We start from the raw sequence: 16,211 nt of genomic DNA on the forward strand, positions 1-16,211 counted from the left end.
TATTTTAGGTGGCCTTGACCAAAGCATTGCATAGAGTGGATGAACATGAAATCTGAATTTACTGTGAATGTTTAAAAGTCTTTGTTGAAGACGATGTTTTTAACAGTAGGTTAAAACATGATACAAACATGGGTTTAGCAAATCCCTAAACAATAACAAATAGGGAGAGATAATCGTTTAACAGAAGGGGGGGGGAAGCCTCGGTACCCCACAATATTTATAACATTGTTCTTGAATAATACAGTATGCCAGCATAACAAACTATATACGATTAAAACAGGATATTATAGGTAAAAAAAAAAAAAAAAACAGCCGTCCTGTTGTATAAATTCAACCAGTAGTCCAAACAAGATTGAATTTCTCAATGGAGTCTTTAGTCACAATTGTTAAGTTTCTCCATGAGCTTGGTATCCTATATGGTATTGAACCAGAGGAGAAGATTGCTTCCAGCTGGAAGCTATTGCCCAAATCTCTGCTGATTTACACCTTTCTGAGTCTGTTTTCAGTGTGTACATACAGTACTGTATACAGGTTTCCCTAAAACTAGAAAACGTTTCAGAAACATTTACTTCTAGCTACTAAGCAATATTTGTATTAGTATGTCTATATTTGCCGTATTTAAAGAAATGTTCAAACATAACAAAATATCCAAATAAATTGAAAGAATAAAAGTTTGTTTGGTGTTTTTAGGTTTTAGGTCCTCATTCAACGGCAAACAGTATAATGGCTTCTTATCAGCAGCATATGAACATAACCCCTACAACACAAGGTAAGAGAAGTACTATTTAAATGTTTAGAGATTTGACTGCCGTTACATTGAGATGAAAATAAAACAAATAGGGGCCTATGTACGTAGAGCCGCAAATAGCTTGTTTGGTGCAAAATTGGCGCATTTCAAACTTTCATTTCAGTTGCACTTGTGCACCTATATACTAAGCTCACATTTTTCTATCAGCTGCAAAAAAATCTGTTTCCCGTTGTGTTGGTGCACAAAAATAAAACTGTGCTTGGAGCACAGAAATAAATGGGAATGTGCATCCGAATTTTCTGCCAAATGCAGCGTGGCCGTGATTTAAAAAGATTAGTGCAGAATGAAGTTACATAGTAAATGAGGTTGAAAAAAGACACGCGTCCATCAAGTTCAACCTAGGCTAAATTTAGACAACAGATACTTTATCCTATATCTGTACTTACAGTATATTGATCCAGAGGAAGGCAAACAGAAAAAAAACCAAGTTGCTATGTATCAACCTAAAAATTTATTTCATACAGCAGGGATTATATAGAAAGGAAAGCAATGCTAACCACTAAACCTAATTAATGTGGAGTGTTATATATAAATGAATGTGACTAAAGTGTTAACTTGTGCAAAAGAGAAACACATCAATAGCTCCCAATGTAGTTAAATATCCCATATATAAGGGAAATACTCAATTCCAGCTGCTAGAGTCCAAGGAGAGAGTTCCAGGTCCCTCCGAAAACAAATTGCAGGAAAAAAAAAAAGATGCCGTCCTCCAGCGCGTAGACTCAGGTGATGGTACCAGACATAGGAAAAAACAGAAAACACAGTGGAGTATCATGGGTAATAAATGACCAGGTGTGCACTTAGATAAATGTAAGACACACGTTTTTAGTTGGTTATGTCTCAGATCTATGTATAAGTGTCTTACATTTATCTAAGTGCACACTTGGTCTTTTATTACCCATAATATACCACTGTGTTTTCTGTTTTTTCCTATGTCTGGAACCATCACCTGAGTCGACATCTTTTTTTTATTTTCATACAGCAGGGATGTTTCATTGTATTGGTTAACAAATCGTTTTATTTTCACATCATGGCGATTGTCAATAATATTACACTCATTTCATTCTGTTTGAAATTGTATCAATAAGGCATCAAAAATTATTTAAAATTACAAATTCTCCGTCCTATGCATGAAGTCTTTATACATACAACACGTTTTGGTTTTTTTTACCGTTCGTATAACTTTTTAGCACTGAAATATTGATGCACACAACTTTTTAAAAAAAACAAAAAAATTCTAATAATAATGTGCCCAACGATGTTTTGCTGAGCCAAATGTCTCCGTAATGCACCTAAAAATGTCAAGTGTTTGCAAATCTGCGTACCGCATATCACAAAGCAATTTTGTTTACTTCATTTATTTTGATTCTTAACATAATGTCAATCCGTAAGGCTACCAATAGTGCAAGAGATTCCAACTCCAGTCCTTAAGGTCCACCAACAGGTCAGATTTTAAGGCTATCCCCGCTTCAGCACAGGTGGCTCAGTCATTGACTGAGCCACTGATTGAGCCATCTGTGCTGAAGCAGGAATATCTTTTAAACCTGACCTGCTGGAGTTAGCCCCTCCTGCAGTAGTTAATTGTTGTAATGTTAATCATGTTGAATTTATTTTCTTTTTTCTTCTTCTGCCTTTTAGATTCTGAACTCTTTGTTGCTCCAATGCTTAGTAAAAACGTTTCGTGGAAACTGAGCTTACTTCAGTAACTGATCTTCATGCAGCATACCTCAGGAAAACGTGTAGAAAAAAAAAACACACCTTGCATGCAAACTGTGCAGTTTGATATGTGGTACTAGATCTTCAATGGCATAACCATACCTTGCAAGTTTATATGTAACTGAATAGATTAGAGAATCATGCTTTTAAGGATATCTGTTTGCAAATCTCTTGCATTTCGGGACAGTGAAAAGTCCTTTTGGTGTTACAGAAATATCACAGCTTCTGCAGTACAATAAAATACTTTTCATTACAAAAATGCGCATGATTTTATTTTCCCCAAAGAAATGCTGGCATTTTTGGATAACGGGTAGAGGAAACGTTTGTGCTATTCTCAATTTAAACGAGAGGTAGTTTTACAATAGTGTGTTTCTCGCTCTTACTGTTAGACCGGTCGGTCTGCAGGAGCACTCACATTAGTTCCACAACAACCTGCCCCCCCCCCCTCCCCCGGGTGCTCAGGACTTCCACAAACAGCAGTGCTCAGATAGTTAAAACAATAGTCAGCACTCCAGAGGTTTTATTATAACGGTGAAAATGTAACGCAGGATAAACGTTTCGGTCCTTCCTCTTGTCAAAGGTCCAAGGAAAGACTAAAACGGTGATCCTGCATTAAATATTCATCTTTATAACAAGACCTCAGGAGTGCTGACTAATGCTTTATCTACCTTACTGTTAGGTGAAATGTTTCTCAACTTGAATCACCTTCTTTGGTATATTACACAGGACTGAAGTCCTTTGCTTTTATTTCCTCTTCCATCAGAGCTAGAAGACTATAATTATAGATAATATAATTACAGTACATTGTTATAAATTGTGATGTCATTACGTTATTTTGGGATCCGTTGCAATGGATACTTCAGATTTGGATTAACACACTCGCAGGACGTATTACACCTTTCGAATTTCAGGCTGCTCGGCACCCTCTTATATTACTTTAGTGCTGGTTGGTTTTAGGCGTCCTGAGTTCAGTGCTCCGCCCAATGCAATATTTCATAGTGCAGAAAAAACACTATTTTTATTTTGAAAGCACACACAATCCATGTATTACATTTTTTTTTCTATGGCCGTCATAATAATGGGTTTACTTCTCCAACCAGCTGAGGTAGGACATTATATAAGGGGACTATCCCAGGTCAGTTATTCTTGTCCTACCTTAGCTGAGGAAAGGACGTCCTCAGGTTCCCTGCCGGTCTATTTTTAAAGTATTGAACAATTTTTGTTTTTCTTTTCACTTGGACCTCTGTCATGCCATCCTTTTGGGAGCAGGAGGTGCTTTGCCTGCCTTCCTCTTATCTTACCTGAAGAATGGCCGCTTTCTATCCACCATGGTAAGCTACGTACGCCGATCACAGCTCTGCTTGTAGCGCTGAGGCTTCTTCCCCCTGCATCTCCTCTCTATGGGCAGCATTCAATTCTCCCTGGGAGTTCGTGGGCCTGCATGCAGATGCTGACGGAGTGATGTCACTACGGAGCGTGATTTGTGATGCGAAAACCTGTTTTCAAACCTCTGCCTTGCTGCAGATGTCCTATACCAGGGAGGAAACTTTTAAGGGACACATTAGCAGGGTAGCATTAGCATCTTAAAAGTGCTGCATCTTAAAATGAAAATATATAGATTATTGTTTGATTAGAGGTGGACTGCATTTTTCTGAAAACTCTTCTACATAAGACAGCAAACGGTGAGCTTATCTGACTACACTATTATCCCATGCTTGATAGCCTGCATTTTTAACCCTCGCCCTGCACACTTTATTTACTGCAGCCTCTCCCAACACTTGACTGCACAGAATTGCCTCCCCCATCCAACCGCCCACCCCCCCCCCCAAATCCCTCTGCAAACCCTGAACAGACCGTAGCATTGCAAATGCGCAAAACATTTTTGCAAGTAGAGGGCATACCTGTGCTGTTTACTCTGCACACACTCACTTGGCTCACAACAGCTTCATGCAATGTAACCTGCTAGTTATCTCAACTCTGTTCTTTCTTGGGGCCCCATGGAACTGTTACTCTCTATCCACTACAAACTCCTCCCTCCTGGCCCACACCCAAAATCATACACCCTGGATTACTCAAAAGACTTGCACTATCTACTGAGTGTTGGTGGAGAACTCTGAGCGGTGGTTGGTGTGCTGGTTTTTATTCTGATTGCAAGTTGTAAATTTGTGATGTTTGCCAACAGCTACTCAAATTACTATTTATACTTATACTCTCTTTAGCAGGGGATATTGAACTTAACCAAGGCCCTCCCTTTTCAACTATGTCCCATACACCTGAGAATACCCCCTTCAAATTCCAAAAAGGTCTATCGCCCATATAAATATCCGGAGCCTACTGCCCAAACTGGATGAACTAAGGGCATGGTGCCTTATGCATAAACCCAAAGCCATCATTCTCACAGAAACATGGCTAACCCCTAAAACTCTTGATGCAAATATCACCATTAAGGGATACTCCATTTCTAGGAAAGATAGGTCAAATGAGGAGGGCAATTATTTTATAATTGTCCCCCAAGACCACCCTCTTGAAATCCTAGTTGGCAAAATCTGCCCCCTCTCCCTTTTTCTAAGCCCATCTTGATTGCTGGCTTGACCCTAAAAACAACAAAACCAGATACAAGTCAAGTAACCTTATGCAACTAATTTTCCGACCCAACAGACAACTTGAAATCTCGCAACCATTCCTTCCTAGATTGAATTCTCTCCTCTAATCCCAGCAGAATCCAATCTTTTGGCATCCTACCTGACATTTTCAGTGGACATCCAATAGTGTACTGTGTAAGGAAAATCAGATCACCCCAATCAAGCCCTAAAGTTCTCCTCACTAGAACATTTAGAAACTTTAACTTTAACAGTTTCTGGCTGACCTTACCAGCTGCCCTTGGTACAGAATTTACTTAATTCCTGACCCCGATTCTGCACTCGACTATTTCCAATCCGAGTTCTTAAAACTATGTGATACCCATGCTCCACTACGCAGAATAAGAGTACGGGCGGCCCACCTTCCATGGGTAACAACCGACCTTATATCGCTCTACCATTTTAGGAATGCCTTGTGAAAAAGCTACAAAGTATCTTGCACTACCAAGGATCTTAATAACTACAGAAGAATATGTGCACAAGGCAAACAAAACATGCAATATTCCTAGATTTTGCAAAGGCTTTTGATACTGTTTTTAATGTTATCTTGCTAAACAAACTCCAGTGCTGTTAATAGGGAAGCATGCTTTAAACTGGTTCCAATCTTACATATCGGGTAGATCCCAACATGTCTATCCCAGGCTCTAACTCCAACCCCTTGGATATCACCTGTGGTGTCCCGCAATGCTCTTCTGGGGCCCCTACTCATCTCAGTGTTCATCAATGATCTTCCTACAGCTTGTAAGGGAGCTTCAATACACATGTATGCAGATGACACAACCTTATATGCCCACAGCCCCAGCCTCGCGACCTTGAACACGTACTTCAATCTGATGTTTTGAGACTTGAAAATTGGATTTCCCAAAACAAACTTTTTAAACACTAACAAGACTGTAACAATGGTATTTGGGACCAAGGCTAAATTTTAAAGCTTCCAATGATTGAGCCCCAGATCAGAACCAACGCCAATACCACTGTAGTCCCTGTTACTAGTTTTAAATACTTGGGCATATGGTTTGAATTCCATTTAACATTTGGGTTGCACATTGATACCAAAGTATGCCAAAGTAGGTGTACTTTATAGGTACAAATCCTCCCTAAGTCTGCTGTTCAGAAAGTGTATCGCACAGCAGATGCTAATGCCAATTATAGACTATGGGGACATAATATCTGGCACGGCACCCCAAACCCACCTTAGCAAACTTGACACCCTCTACAATTCAATTTGCCGTTTTGTCCTCCAATGCAATTACAACACACATCACTGTGAAATGCTCAAAGAACTAGATTGGTCATCACTTGAGTCTAGGCGCAAAGTTCATCTTTCCTGTCTTGCCTTCAAATACTTTCTGGGCAAGCTGCCCGTGTACCTGAACAAGATCCTCACCCCTACCACATGCAGCACTAATCATCTGAGATCTGACTCCAAAAGACTGTTCATGGTCCCAAGGTTCAACAAATTATCCGGCTGCTCCTCCTCTTACCGTGCACCCCAAAACTGGAACAACCTACCAAAGACTCTCACAGCCGCCACCAGTCTAAGTTCTTTCAAAACTAAAGCGGTCTCACATTTTACTGATCTGTTACTTACCTACGCCTATAACATATATTATCTCTTACTGTGAATGCAATGTATTTGTCATCATAACTTTGTGCCCAGGACATACTTGAAAACGAGCAGTAACTCTCAATGTATTTCTTCCTGGTAAAACATTTCTATAAATAAATAAACTGGATCTGGACACCAGATATTTAAAGTAGTATTTTATGAGGGATATTGTTCCATTGTGAAATGAATAGCAGCATGTCGGCTCCTTCTGCATTTGCAGGGGACTTCAAAGCTGACCAGCCTTTCCAAGACGCTCAGGTTGTAAGCCTAGGAAAGCTGTTTCCAAATCTAAATTCTGTGCAGACTGCGAGGTCAAGCTAGCAGCTACATACCCCAGGAAATCTTGCACTGATTGCAGTAAAAAAAATGGTGGATGAGGAAAATTTGGCACAATTGGCTGGTTTAATCGACTGGATGAAGACTTCAATCATGCATTCCTCTGATAAAGTGCAACCTCAAGGGTCTTTAAAAAGATCTAGGCCAGAGACTTCTCTAGATCCTGAAAGTATCATGGCTTGCTCAGAACAAGCATCAGTGTCCGAATTTAGGGAATATTCTTCATCCGAGGAGGAAAAAGCCTAAGTAGATATGGGATCCTTTAGGATTTAAGACATAGATAAACTCATCTTGACTATGAGGACAACATTTAAATATTCCGGATACCAGAGAGGAACTGGCAGATCTGGACCAGGCCTTTCTAGGCTCAAGGAAGACAAGTAGAACTTTCCCTGTTCAGCGCTATCAAGAACATTGTAAAGACCGAATGGGCATCACTGGATAGAAGATCTCCGATGACTAAATTATTTATATATATATATATAAATATATATGCAAATACAACTGTATGCTCATCTGCATGTCTTAGGCAGGTCTGCAACCCCGCCTTTCCCCATTATCACCCAGCATACAGCACTTCCACTGCAGCAAGGGATTCTGGGAAATGACATGCAAATGAGCGCACAGTATATATATATATATTAGAAAAAATAAATTTAGGTCTCACAGCTATTAGACAATTGATTCCACACTTGTATGTCTAATGAACATTGTTTCATCTCTTCCTTATAATTATTTTACACGGAGAGCAATATTTAAAATTGTCTCTTTGTTTATTTCAAGCTTGTTTTAGTTGTATTTAGGTATAATTATGTATAATATTTAGATACTTCTATTGACTTTATCAAATTCAATATTGTTCCCTTTATATCTACATGGCACATTAGAATGTTTCATATAATCATAGTTTTGGTAGATTCATTGCATTTACCAACATTTGATATAAGTAATTGCTGGGATTTATCTCCATCTTTATAATTTAATTATATAAATAGATTCATTATGATAACTGGACATCTATCCATATCAGTTTACTCCGTACAGGTGGTACAACATTGTCATTACTTATATCATATATATGCAATGAGATTTTGGTTTATTGATTGGGCATTTAAAAACTTTACCAATTTAACGTTAAATCTCATTTTCTGATACTATTTATGTTGCCATATTATCCTTACCACATGTTTTTAAATGATGTTTTTGTATTTGATGTAATATCCTTTTTTTGTTGTTAATTAATTCAGTTACCGTTTAACTACTAATCACAATAGTTACATCTAGCACAGATGACCTAAAGACACTGATTGAATTGAACTCATTTGTTGAAGAAAACATTTTATTGGTCAATGGGACTATATAACATCAGACAGTTCAATTGGAGTCTATCCCCTGATGAAATCCGCTGAGACGGAAGAAACGCGTAGGGTCACGTGGCATTGAAACTACGGTGGTCGAGCAGTCCAGACGCCAGAGTGAGGACGTCATTGAAGGTCTCCCTGGTCCCTGATTCGTGTGAGGTTAATGGCGGCCACACGGAACTGAAAAGTTCTGGTTTAAAGGAAGAAAATCCATTTTGGTGATTGTGGCAACAGCAAACGTTTGTTTGGAGCCTTTCGGACGTAATCGTGCGGAGGTGTACTGCGGAGTCTTCGATCTGGTGCATGGGCTGGTCCCATAACATGCCTTATTTTTATTGACAAAGTGTGCGTGTGCATTTGTCTGTCTATGATTTATTAAAAATGTTATATCTGATTTTATACAAGGATCGGGCGCTTTTTCTCATCTTTTTTTCTAATAGGTTCGTTGGGAGGTTGGTGAGCCCAAGAAGAAGCAGCCTGGACTTTATTATTGTCATTTTCATGGACTCATATGGACTTGAGTATCGTTTCAATTATTTATAGTTTTCTTATTTTTATGTTTATATATTTTTATTTTTAATTTTTAAATGGTACTAACTGTTTTTTTTATACAGTACAGTTTTTGCATTTTTTTAGTCCATAGGTCACAACAGTGTGATCATCCTATTTTTATTTTTATACTCATTTTTTCATTTTTATTTTTCATTCTTATGCACATTTTTTATTTTTGGGGCAAGTTACTATAACACATTTTTATTAACAATTGTTTCATACCACAAGCATATCGATATGTTATATTGTTCATAGGCATCTGTGCTGGGTGTTACAACCTGCCACTTCAGATCAGGGCTGCAGCAATTTGGGTGTAGTGTGTGAAGGGCGCTGTCTTTAATATTGATATATATATATATATATATATATATATATATATATATATATATATATATATATATATATATATATATATATAACCATTGCTGCAGTGGAAGCACTGTATGCTGGGGATAATGGTGAAAGGTAGGGTTGCAGACCTGCCTAAGACATGTGAATGTGCTCACAAGTGATCTTTTTATTTGCGATATATATATATACACACACATGCTGATGTACCCAGCGTTGCCCGGGATGTTATTTTCCCGCTCCCCCCTCTTCACAGCTCCGTTCCCCACCCTTCACAGCTCCGGTCCCCCCACCTTCACAGCTGCGGTGTCCCCCCCCCCCACCTTCACATCTCCGATAACCCCTTTCCCCCGTTAACAACTCTGTGTCCCCCCCGTCACAGTTGGGTATCTCCACTCTCTCTGTGAGTGTATATAATATATGTATCTCCCCTCTGTGTGTGTGTGTGTGTGTGTATATAATATATGTATCTCCCCTCTCTGTGTGTATATATAAGATATGTATCTCCGCTCTCTCTGTGTGTATATAAGATATGTATCTCCCCTCTCTCTGTGAGTGTATATAATATATGTATCTCCCCTCTCTGTGTCTTCCCTCTCTCTGTGTGTACAGTATACAGCAGGGTCCCGCTCATACAGCGGGTTCCGTTCCAGGCCGCCGCTGTAAAGCGGGGCCCTACTGTACTGTATTGTACCTTTGAAAACAGGGATGTTGGTAAGAAATACAGCGATTCACTTGATGATGGATTATCTTTTAGGGGTCCTATGGACCGTAGAATAGAAGGGGTCCTGCGTAAGCAATATTCAGCTATTGGCTAAACATTAAAGTCAGCAACAGCAATGGCCTGTATCTCAAGGACAGAATTTGAAACTCCAATCTGGAAGATAGGATTGACGCAGGAATAACAAGACAGAAGTTGCTAAAAAGGCATCAAAATTTAAAGGGATTGATTCTTTTTATGTGACGCCTCAATGGATATCATTTGACTAGCGGCAAGATCATTGGCATATTCCATAGCCGTAAGAAGAGCTTTATAGTTTAAATCTTGGGTAGTGGATGCCTTGTCGAAAAGTAGGCTGGTTTCGTTGCACCCTCTGACGGTACATACCTTTTGGGAACCATTAGACAATATCATCTCTAAGATATTATGATTGGAGGAAAAGGTTATGTCCTACCCCAGAAGAGAAGAGTTTGTTCATTCTCCTTTGTCAGACTATCAGGATGAGTTTTCCATGAGGCGAGATCCTATCCCAGGAAGCGCTTATAATTGGATTTCACCCCACCAACACTCCTGGGGTCGGGGTTGCATTAGACAACCTTCCAGTAGGGGGACCACCCAACAGCAGCCCCTGAAGATCACTGGGTACAGGTCAAGGAGACAGCGCTGGTCAGCAGTAGTCTAACAGGGTTTCTGGATCGCTGGGCACAGACAACAGCAGATTCTACAAATTATAAATCAAGGATGTTCATTGGATTTCCTGAAGATACCAAGCCATAATTTTAGAGAATATGTAAAATAATACAGCCTTAAATCAGGCAGTTACACATCTGCTGGCCAATGCCGCCATTCAGCCAGTACCACAGTCTCAAAAAGGGAAATGATTTTATTTGGTCTTGTTTCCAGTACCGAAAGCATCCAGTGGATTCAGAGCAGTCCTAAATCGGAAGGAAGTCAATACTTTTCTCAATATACTGTACGTACGCCACTTCAAGATGGAGTATATAAGGGCGGTCATATCAGTGATGAGAAAGGAGCATATCTGGCCTCCATAGACCTAAAAGATACATTATTCTTTGATAGGAATGTGGAGATAAGTAAGTAGGAATTTAGACCAGGGTAATGGAGTTGATGTGGTCTACTTAGATTTTGCAAATACATTTGATACGGTCCATACGAGGTTAGTGTGCAAAATAAAGTAAATTGTAAAAATATGTGCACCTGGATTGAAAACTGATTGAAGGACAGACAACAGAGAGTTGTAATAAATGGAACTTTTTCAGGTTGGGCTAAAGTTGTGAGTGCAGTACCTCAAGGATAGGTACTGGGACCCCTATTTTTTTACATTTGTTTATTTATGACCTTAAGGTTGGCCTAGAGAGCAAAGGTTCCATCTTTGCTGGTGACACTAAATTGCGTAAGGTAGTAGAATCCGAGTAGGATGTTATTTCTCTCCAGAGGACTTGGATAGACTGGAAACGTGGGCAGGTAAATGGCAAATCAGCTTTAATACAGATAAATGTAAGGTTATACATTTGGGAAACAGAATAAACAGACGACTTACAAATTAAATGGAGATAAATTAGGAGAATCCTTGATAGAGAAGGATTTAGGAGTGCTTGTAGACAACAGGCTTAGCAATAGTGTCCAAAGTCATGCAGTAGCTTCAAAAGTAAATAAGATCTTATCTTACATTAAACGGGCAATGAATGGAAGGGAAGTAAACATAATTTGTCACCTTTCTAAAGCATAGTAAGACCACACCTTGAATATGGAGTACAATTTTGGGCACCACTCCATAGAAAGACATTATGGAATTAGAGCGTGCAGAGAAGAGCCACCAAAATAATAAAGGGGATGGATAATCTAATGTATGAGGAGAGGCTAGCTAAATTAGAATTGTTTACATTAGAAAAGAGGCATCTAAGAGGGGATATAACTATATACAAATATATATTCGCTGACTATACAAGGAGCTTTCAAAAGAATTATTCATCCCAAGGGCAGTACAAAGGACATGGGTCATCCCTTAAGGTTGGAGGAAAGGAGATTTCAACAGCAACAAAGGAAAGGGTTCATTACAGTAAGGGTTGTTAAAATGTGGAATTAATTACCATGGAGACTGTGATGGCAGATACAATAGATGTGTTCAAAAAAAGGTTGGACATCGTTTTAGAAAGGAAAGATATACAGGGATATACAAAATAAGTAAATACGGAAAGGATGTTGATCCAGGGAGTAATCTGATTGCCATTACTGGAGGCAGGAAGGAATGTATTTTCCCCTTATGAGATATCATTAGATTACATTTTACTGGGGTTTTTGTTTGCCTTCCTCTGGATCAATCTACCTTAAGTACAAATATAGGATAAAGTATATATTGTCTGAATTTAGCATAGGTTGAACTTGATGGACGTATGTCTCTTTCAACCTCATCTACTAATAAACACTGCCAGTTCCTGAGGGTTTGTTTAAAAGGCTATCCCTTCCAGTTTATGGCTTTTCCATTTGGACTGGATACAGCACCCAGAACCTTCACAAAGGCCATGATAGCAGTGACAGCATTAAGACAAAAAGGCATTTTTGTGTTGCCATATTTGGACAATTGGCTTATCAAAGCCGTATCAGACTTGGTTGCCAAAGATCATTTGTGTATAGTGCATGATGTACTGGCGGACCATAAATACATTATCAACTTAAAGAAAAGCAGGCTCGTGCCAGCTCAGCTCCTTACTTTTCTAGGTGTCGTGTTTAATAGACTAGAAGGCCTGGTGTCACTACCTACCCCAAAGGTTCACAGGATTATTGGGGAAGTCTGTGTTCTGACAACTCTGAAAACCTTCAAAGGCACAGTTCATGCCTCTGATAGTCTTCTCGGCTCAGTCACGGATATAGTTCATTGGTCCACATTTCACCTTAGACCACTGCAGAGAAACTCGTTTTAGGGGGGCATCGGAATCTCAAACTAAATTCCAGACTCCCGTTGTTACCAAGCACAAGACTCCATTTGCATTGGTGGACCTCAATCAAAAATGTGCAAAAAGGCAAGTGATTGGAGGAATCAATCAGGACAGTATTAAAGACTGATGCAAGCCTCTTAGGTTGGGGCGCGATTTCTTAGGATCGTATGATCCAGGGACTCTGGTCGTGTCAGGAAAATAAACTGCCGATAAACGTATTGGAAGTTTGAGCCATGTTTAATGCCATACAAGTCTTCAGGCTTCTTTGAGACATTCTCCATTAAAATTTTTGTCCCACCATGATACAGTAGTAGCGCATATAAATCAACAGGATAAGGAGTCTGAAAGTTCTGAAAGAAGCCTCCAGAATCCTGCACTGTGTGGAGAAAACAGTGCTGTGCATCTCCGTGGCTCATATTTCAAGAGACCGAAATTACAAAGCCGACTTTCTCAGCAGGTGTTCAATACACCCTGGATAATGGGAGCTGAACCAGGAAAGTAAGTTTGAAAATGCGGTCCAGAGGAGGTAGAACTCATGGCATCAGAAGTCAATGAGCATGCACGACCCAAGGGACATGGCCTGGGATGCGTTCTCAATTCCATGACACTTTGATCTCTGCTACATTTTCCTTTTCTACAGAGGGGGAGCAACAAGATCAAAAGAGAGAAAGCCAGAGTTCTTCTAATAGCCCTGTATAGGCCCAGAAAAACATGGTTTGCGCACTTGACAAAATGTGTGACTAAAGGAGCCATGGGTTCTCCCGACACCTCTGGTATTGTTGACTCAAGGCCTGGTTTGTTTCCTCAACTCTAAATTTTTTAAGTTGACGGTGTGGAACTTGAAAGGATGTCATTGAGGGTCATTGAGGGTTCAGGGATTCTTCAATAAAGTTAGATCAACTCCTATGCGTTCCAGAAACCAGATGACTTCTAAAATCTGTTACCGAATCTGGAAAGCCTTCATACTATGGTGTAAACTAAGTAAGATGGAACCTTTTGCAGCTGGAAATCCCTAGTATTCTGGACTTCCATCAAGAAGGATTTCAAAAGGGTTTGAAATCGGTATCTGAGTCCAAGTTTCTGCTTTAGGCTTATTCTATCATAAACAAATTGCTCTGGGTCGTATGATCACTAGATTTATGAGAGCCATGTCTAGAATTAGACCTACAATCAGGATTGCTGTTCCTCCATGGGATTTCAATCTAGTGCTTGAGCAGCTCACTACATCCATCTTTGAACCTGTTCTAGAACGTCCTATGAAGTTACTTACAATAAAACCAGTTTTCCTTAAGGGCAATTACAACAGCTCATAGGGTTGGAGTGCTCCTGGCTCTATCTTGCCAGGAGCCATTCTTTCTAATACACCAAGATAAGATAGTGTTAAGGACTATTCAACATTAAAGTCGTGTCAGATTTTCATACCATCAGGACATTGTGGTTTCCTAATTGTATCCCAATCTTACTTGTAATAAAGAATGTCAGTCTCAATGTAGTTATGGCACTAACAACGTGCAAAGAATGGATAGTATTATAAAAACCTCTAGGTTATTCATGCTGTTTGATGGACCCAGAAATGATCAAGCAGCATCTGTTGCCTCAATATCCAGATTAATCAAAGCAGCTATTAGTGAGGCCTTTAAGTCAGCAGGAGGAAGTCCTCCTGTTGGTTTGAAGGCTCAATATACCAGAGATATGACAGCCTCCTGGATGGAGAAGGCTCAGGCCTTACCAGGACATTTTTAAAGCAGCAACATGATCTTCGCTACACATTTTCTAAACATTATGACAAGATATTCAATTATTTGTGAATGCAAGGTTTGGTAGGAAGGTGCTTCAAGCCGTGGTCCAACTGTAAAAATAAGTATTCTATTGGGGGGGGGGGGTGGCCTGGACAAAGAGCGGGAAAGACGCATGTCACCTCTGCTCCTTCAAGAGGAACAAATTAATAAGGAAAAAGAGCAGAAAAAAGCTTAAAAATAAATTTTAAAAACAGCTTAACCACCGGGCAGTATCTCCCTGTTGCAAAAAACTTTGCTGACACCTCAAAAGAGCCTTTTGAGAACCCTAGGCTCCAGAGATCGTTTCCCCCCTGCTCCAAACTGGGCACACTTCAGGGAAAGAAAGAACAGCGGAGCTTCAGGAGTCCTGCGGGGACCGGATCGATTGTCGGGACAGCTGCGGTTAACAGCTGAACACCCCAGCGAGGCTCAAAAACTACCCGCTACAGTCCTATACAGCCGCGAGGTAAGACAGGGGCAGCACCATCATCCACGCTGCAGGCTCCGCTCCCTCCCCCTGGCGTACAACAGAAAACAAAATAAATAAACAAATATCGGTACCCGGTTTGGTGCAATGTCAGGATGGGGAGGCTTTGTGGGGGAATCCCCCTGTCCTGCCGGGTCTGAGCCTTGTCCTAGTGCAGCTGTCGGGCCGCAGGGGGAGGATCGGGAGAGAAAGTGGCCATCTTGTTTAGGCTCTCTCTGCTGCTGACCAACCACACAGGCTGCTCTCGCCCCCCCCCCCCCCACCCACCCACACTGCCCCTTAGAGGCCATCCATCAGATAGAGGAAAGAGACCCAGCAGATCCAAGGTCCCAAAGCGAGGCCCCTGCCCCCGCTGTCGAGAGACAGGGAGGGTAGCCTGCGGAGAGGAGAGGCGGCCATTTTCTTTGCCAGAGGTGGCTGATGTCTGCTAAATAAATAAATACATAATAAATAGAAACACAATCTGACCCTTTTCTCCCATATAACCATTTCAACCAACTAAGCTAGGTGAAAAAGTATTACATGTACATACATTATATGTCTTATATTTGTGCAAAACATTATTTTAAGAAAATGTGACTAGTGCGTTGTGGCAGGTAATGCATCACGGCTATTAAAAGTCCTTTAAGTAATAATGGGTAATGCTAAGGAAGAATGTAGGAAACACTAGAGAATTGGAAAGAAATATTGATTTTATATTTGAATAATTATAGTCTGTAATCCTGGTTTGCTGCAAACCGAGATGTCACAAATGTGCCATTCTTCCTTCCAAGTGACTTTTTGGGTTATGAAATATGTCTAGGCCTGTGTTTGTCTTGGGGCTGTGTGGAGATGAATTTGTAAACTCTGTATACTGTATAATAGTGAAATCCTTTTGGAATCTTTTAAACTAATTTCAATAT

The 16,211-nt window shown here is 40.1% G+C and overlaps 1 protein-coding gene across 4 annotated transcripts in view; it reads left to right on the plus strand.

Annotated features, from left to right (window-relative positions):
• Positions 1–2,609, plus strand: part of ELP1 (elongator acetyltransferase complex subunit 1) — a 132,398-nt gene extending 129,789 nt beyond the window's left edge. For all 4 annotated transcript variants that reach the window (XM_075604388.1, XM_075604364.1, XM_075604380.1 and 1 more), the window contains 2 exons: positions 691–769; positions 2,444–2,609. In XM_075604388.1, coding sequence (XP_075460503.1) covers positions 691–769; positions 2,444–2,511 — 147 coding nt within the window. In that variant the 3' untranslated portion in view covers positions 2,512–2,609. The remainder of the gene's footprint in view (positions 1–690; positions 770–2,443) is intronic.
• The last annotated feature ends 13,602 nt before the right edge of the window (positions 2,610–16,211 follow it).

Source organism: Ascaphus truei, chromosome 1, assembly GCF_040206685.1.
Source record: "Ascaphus truei isolate aAscTru1 chromosome 1, aAscTru1.hap1, whole genome shotgun sequence".
NCBI lineage: Eukaryota > Metazoa > Chordata > Amphibia > Anura > Ascaphidae > Ascaphus > Ascaphus truei.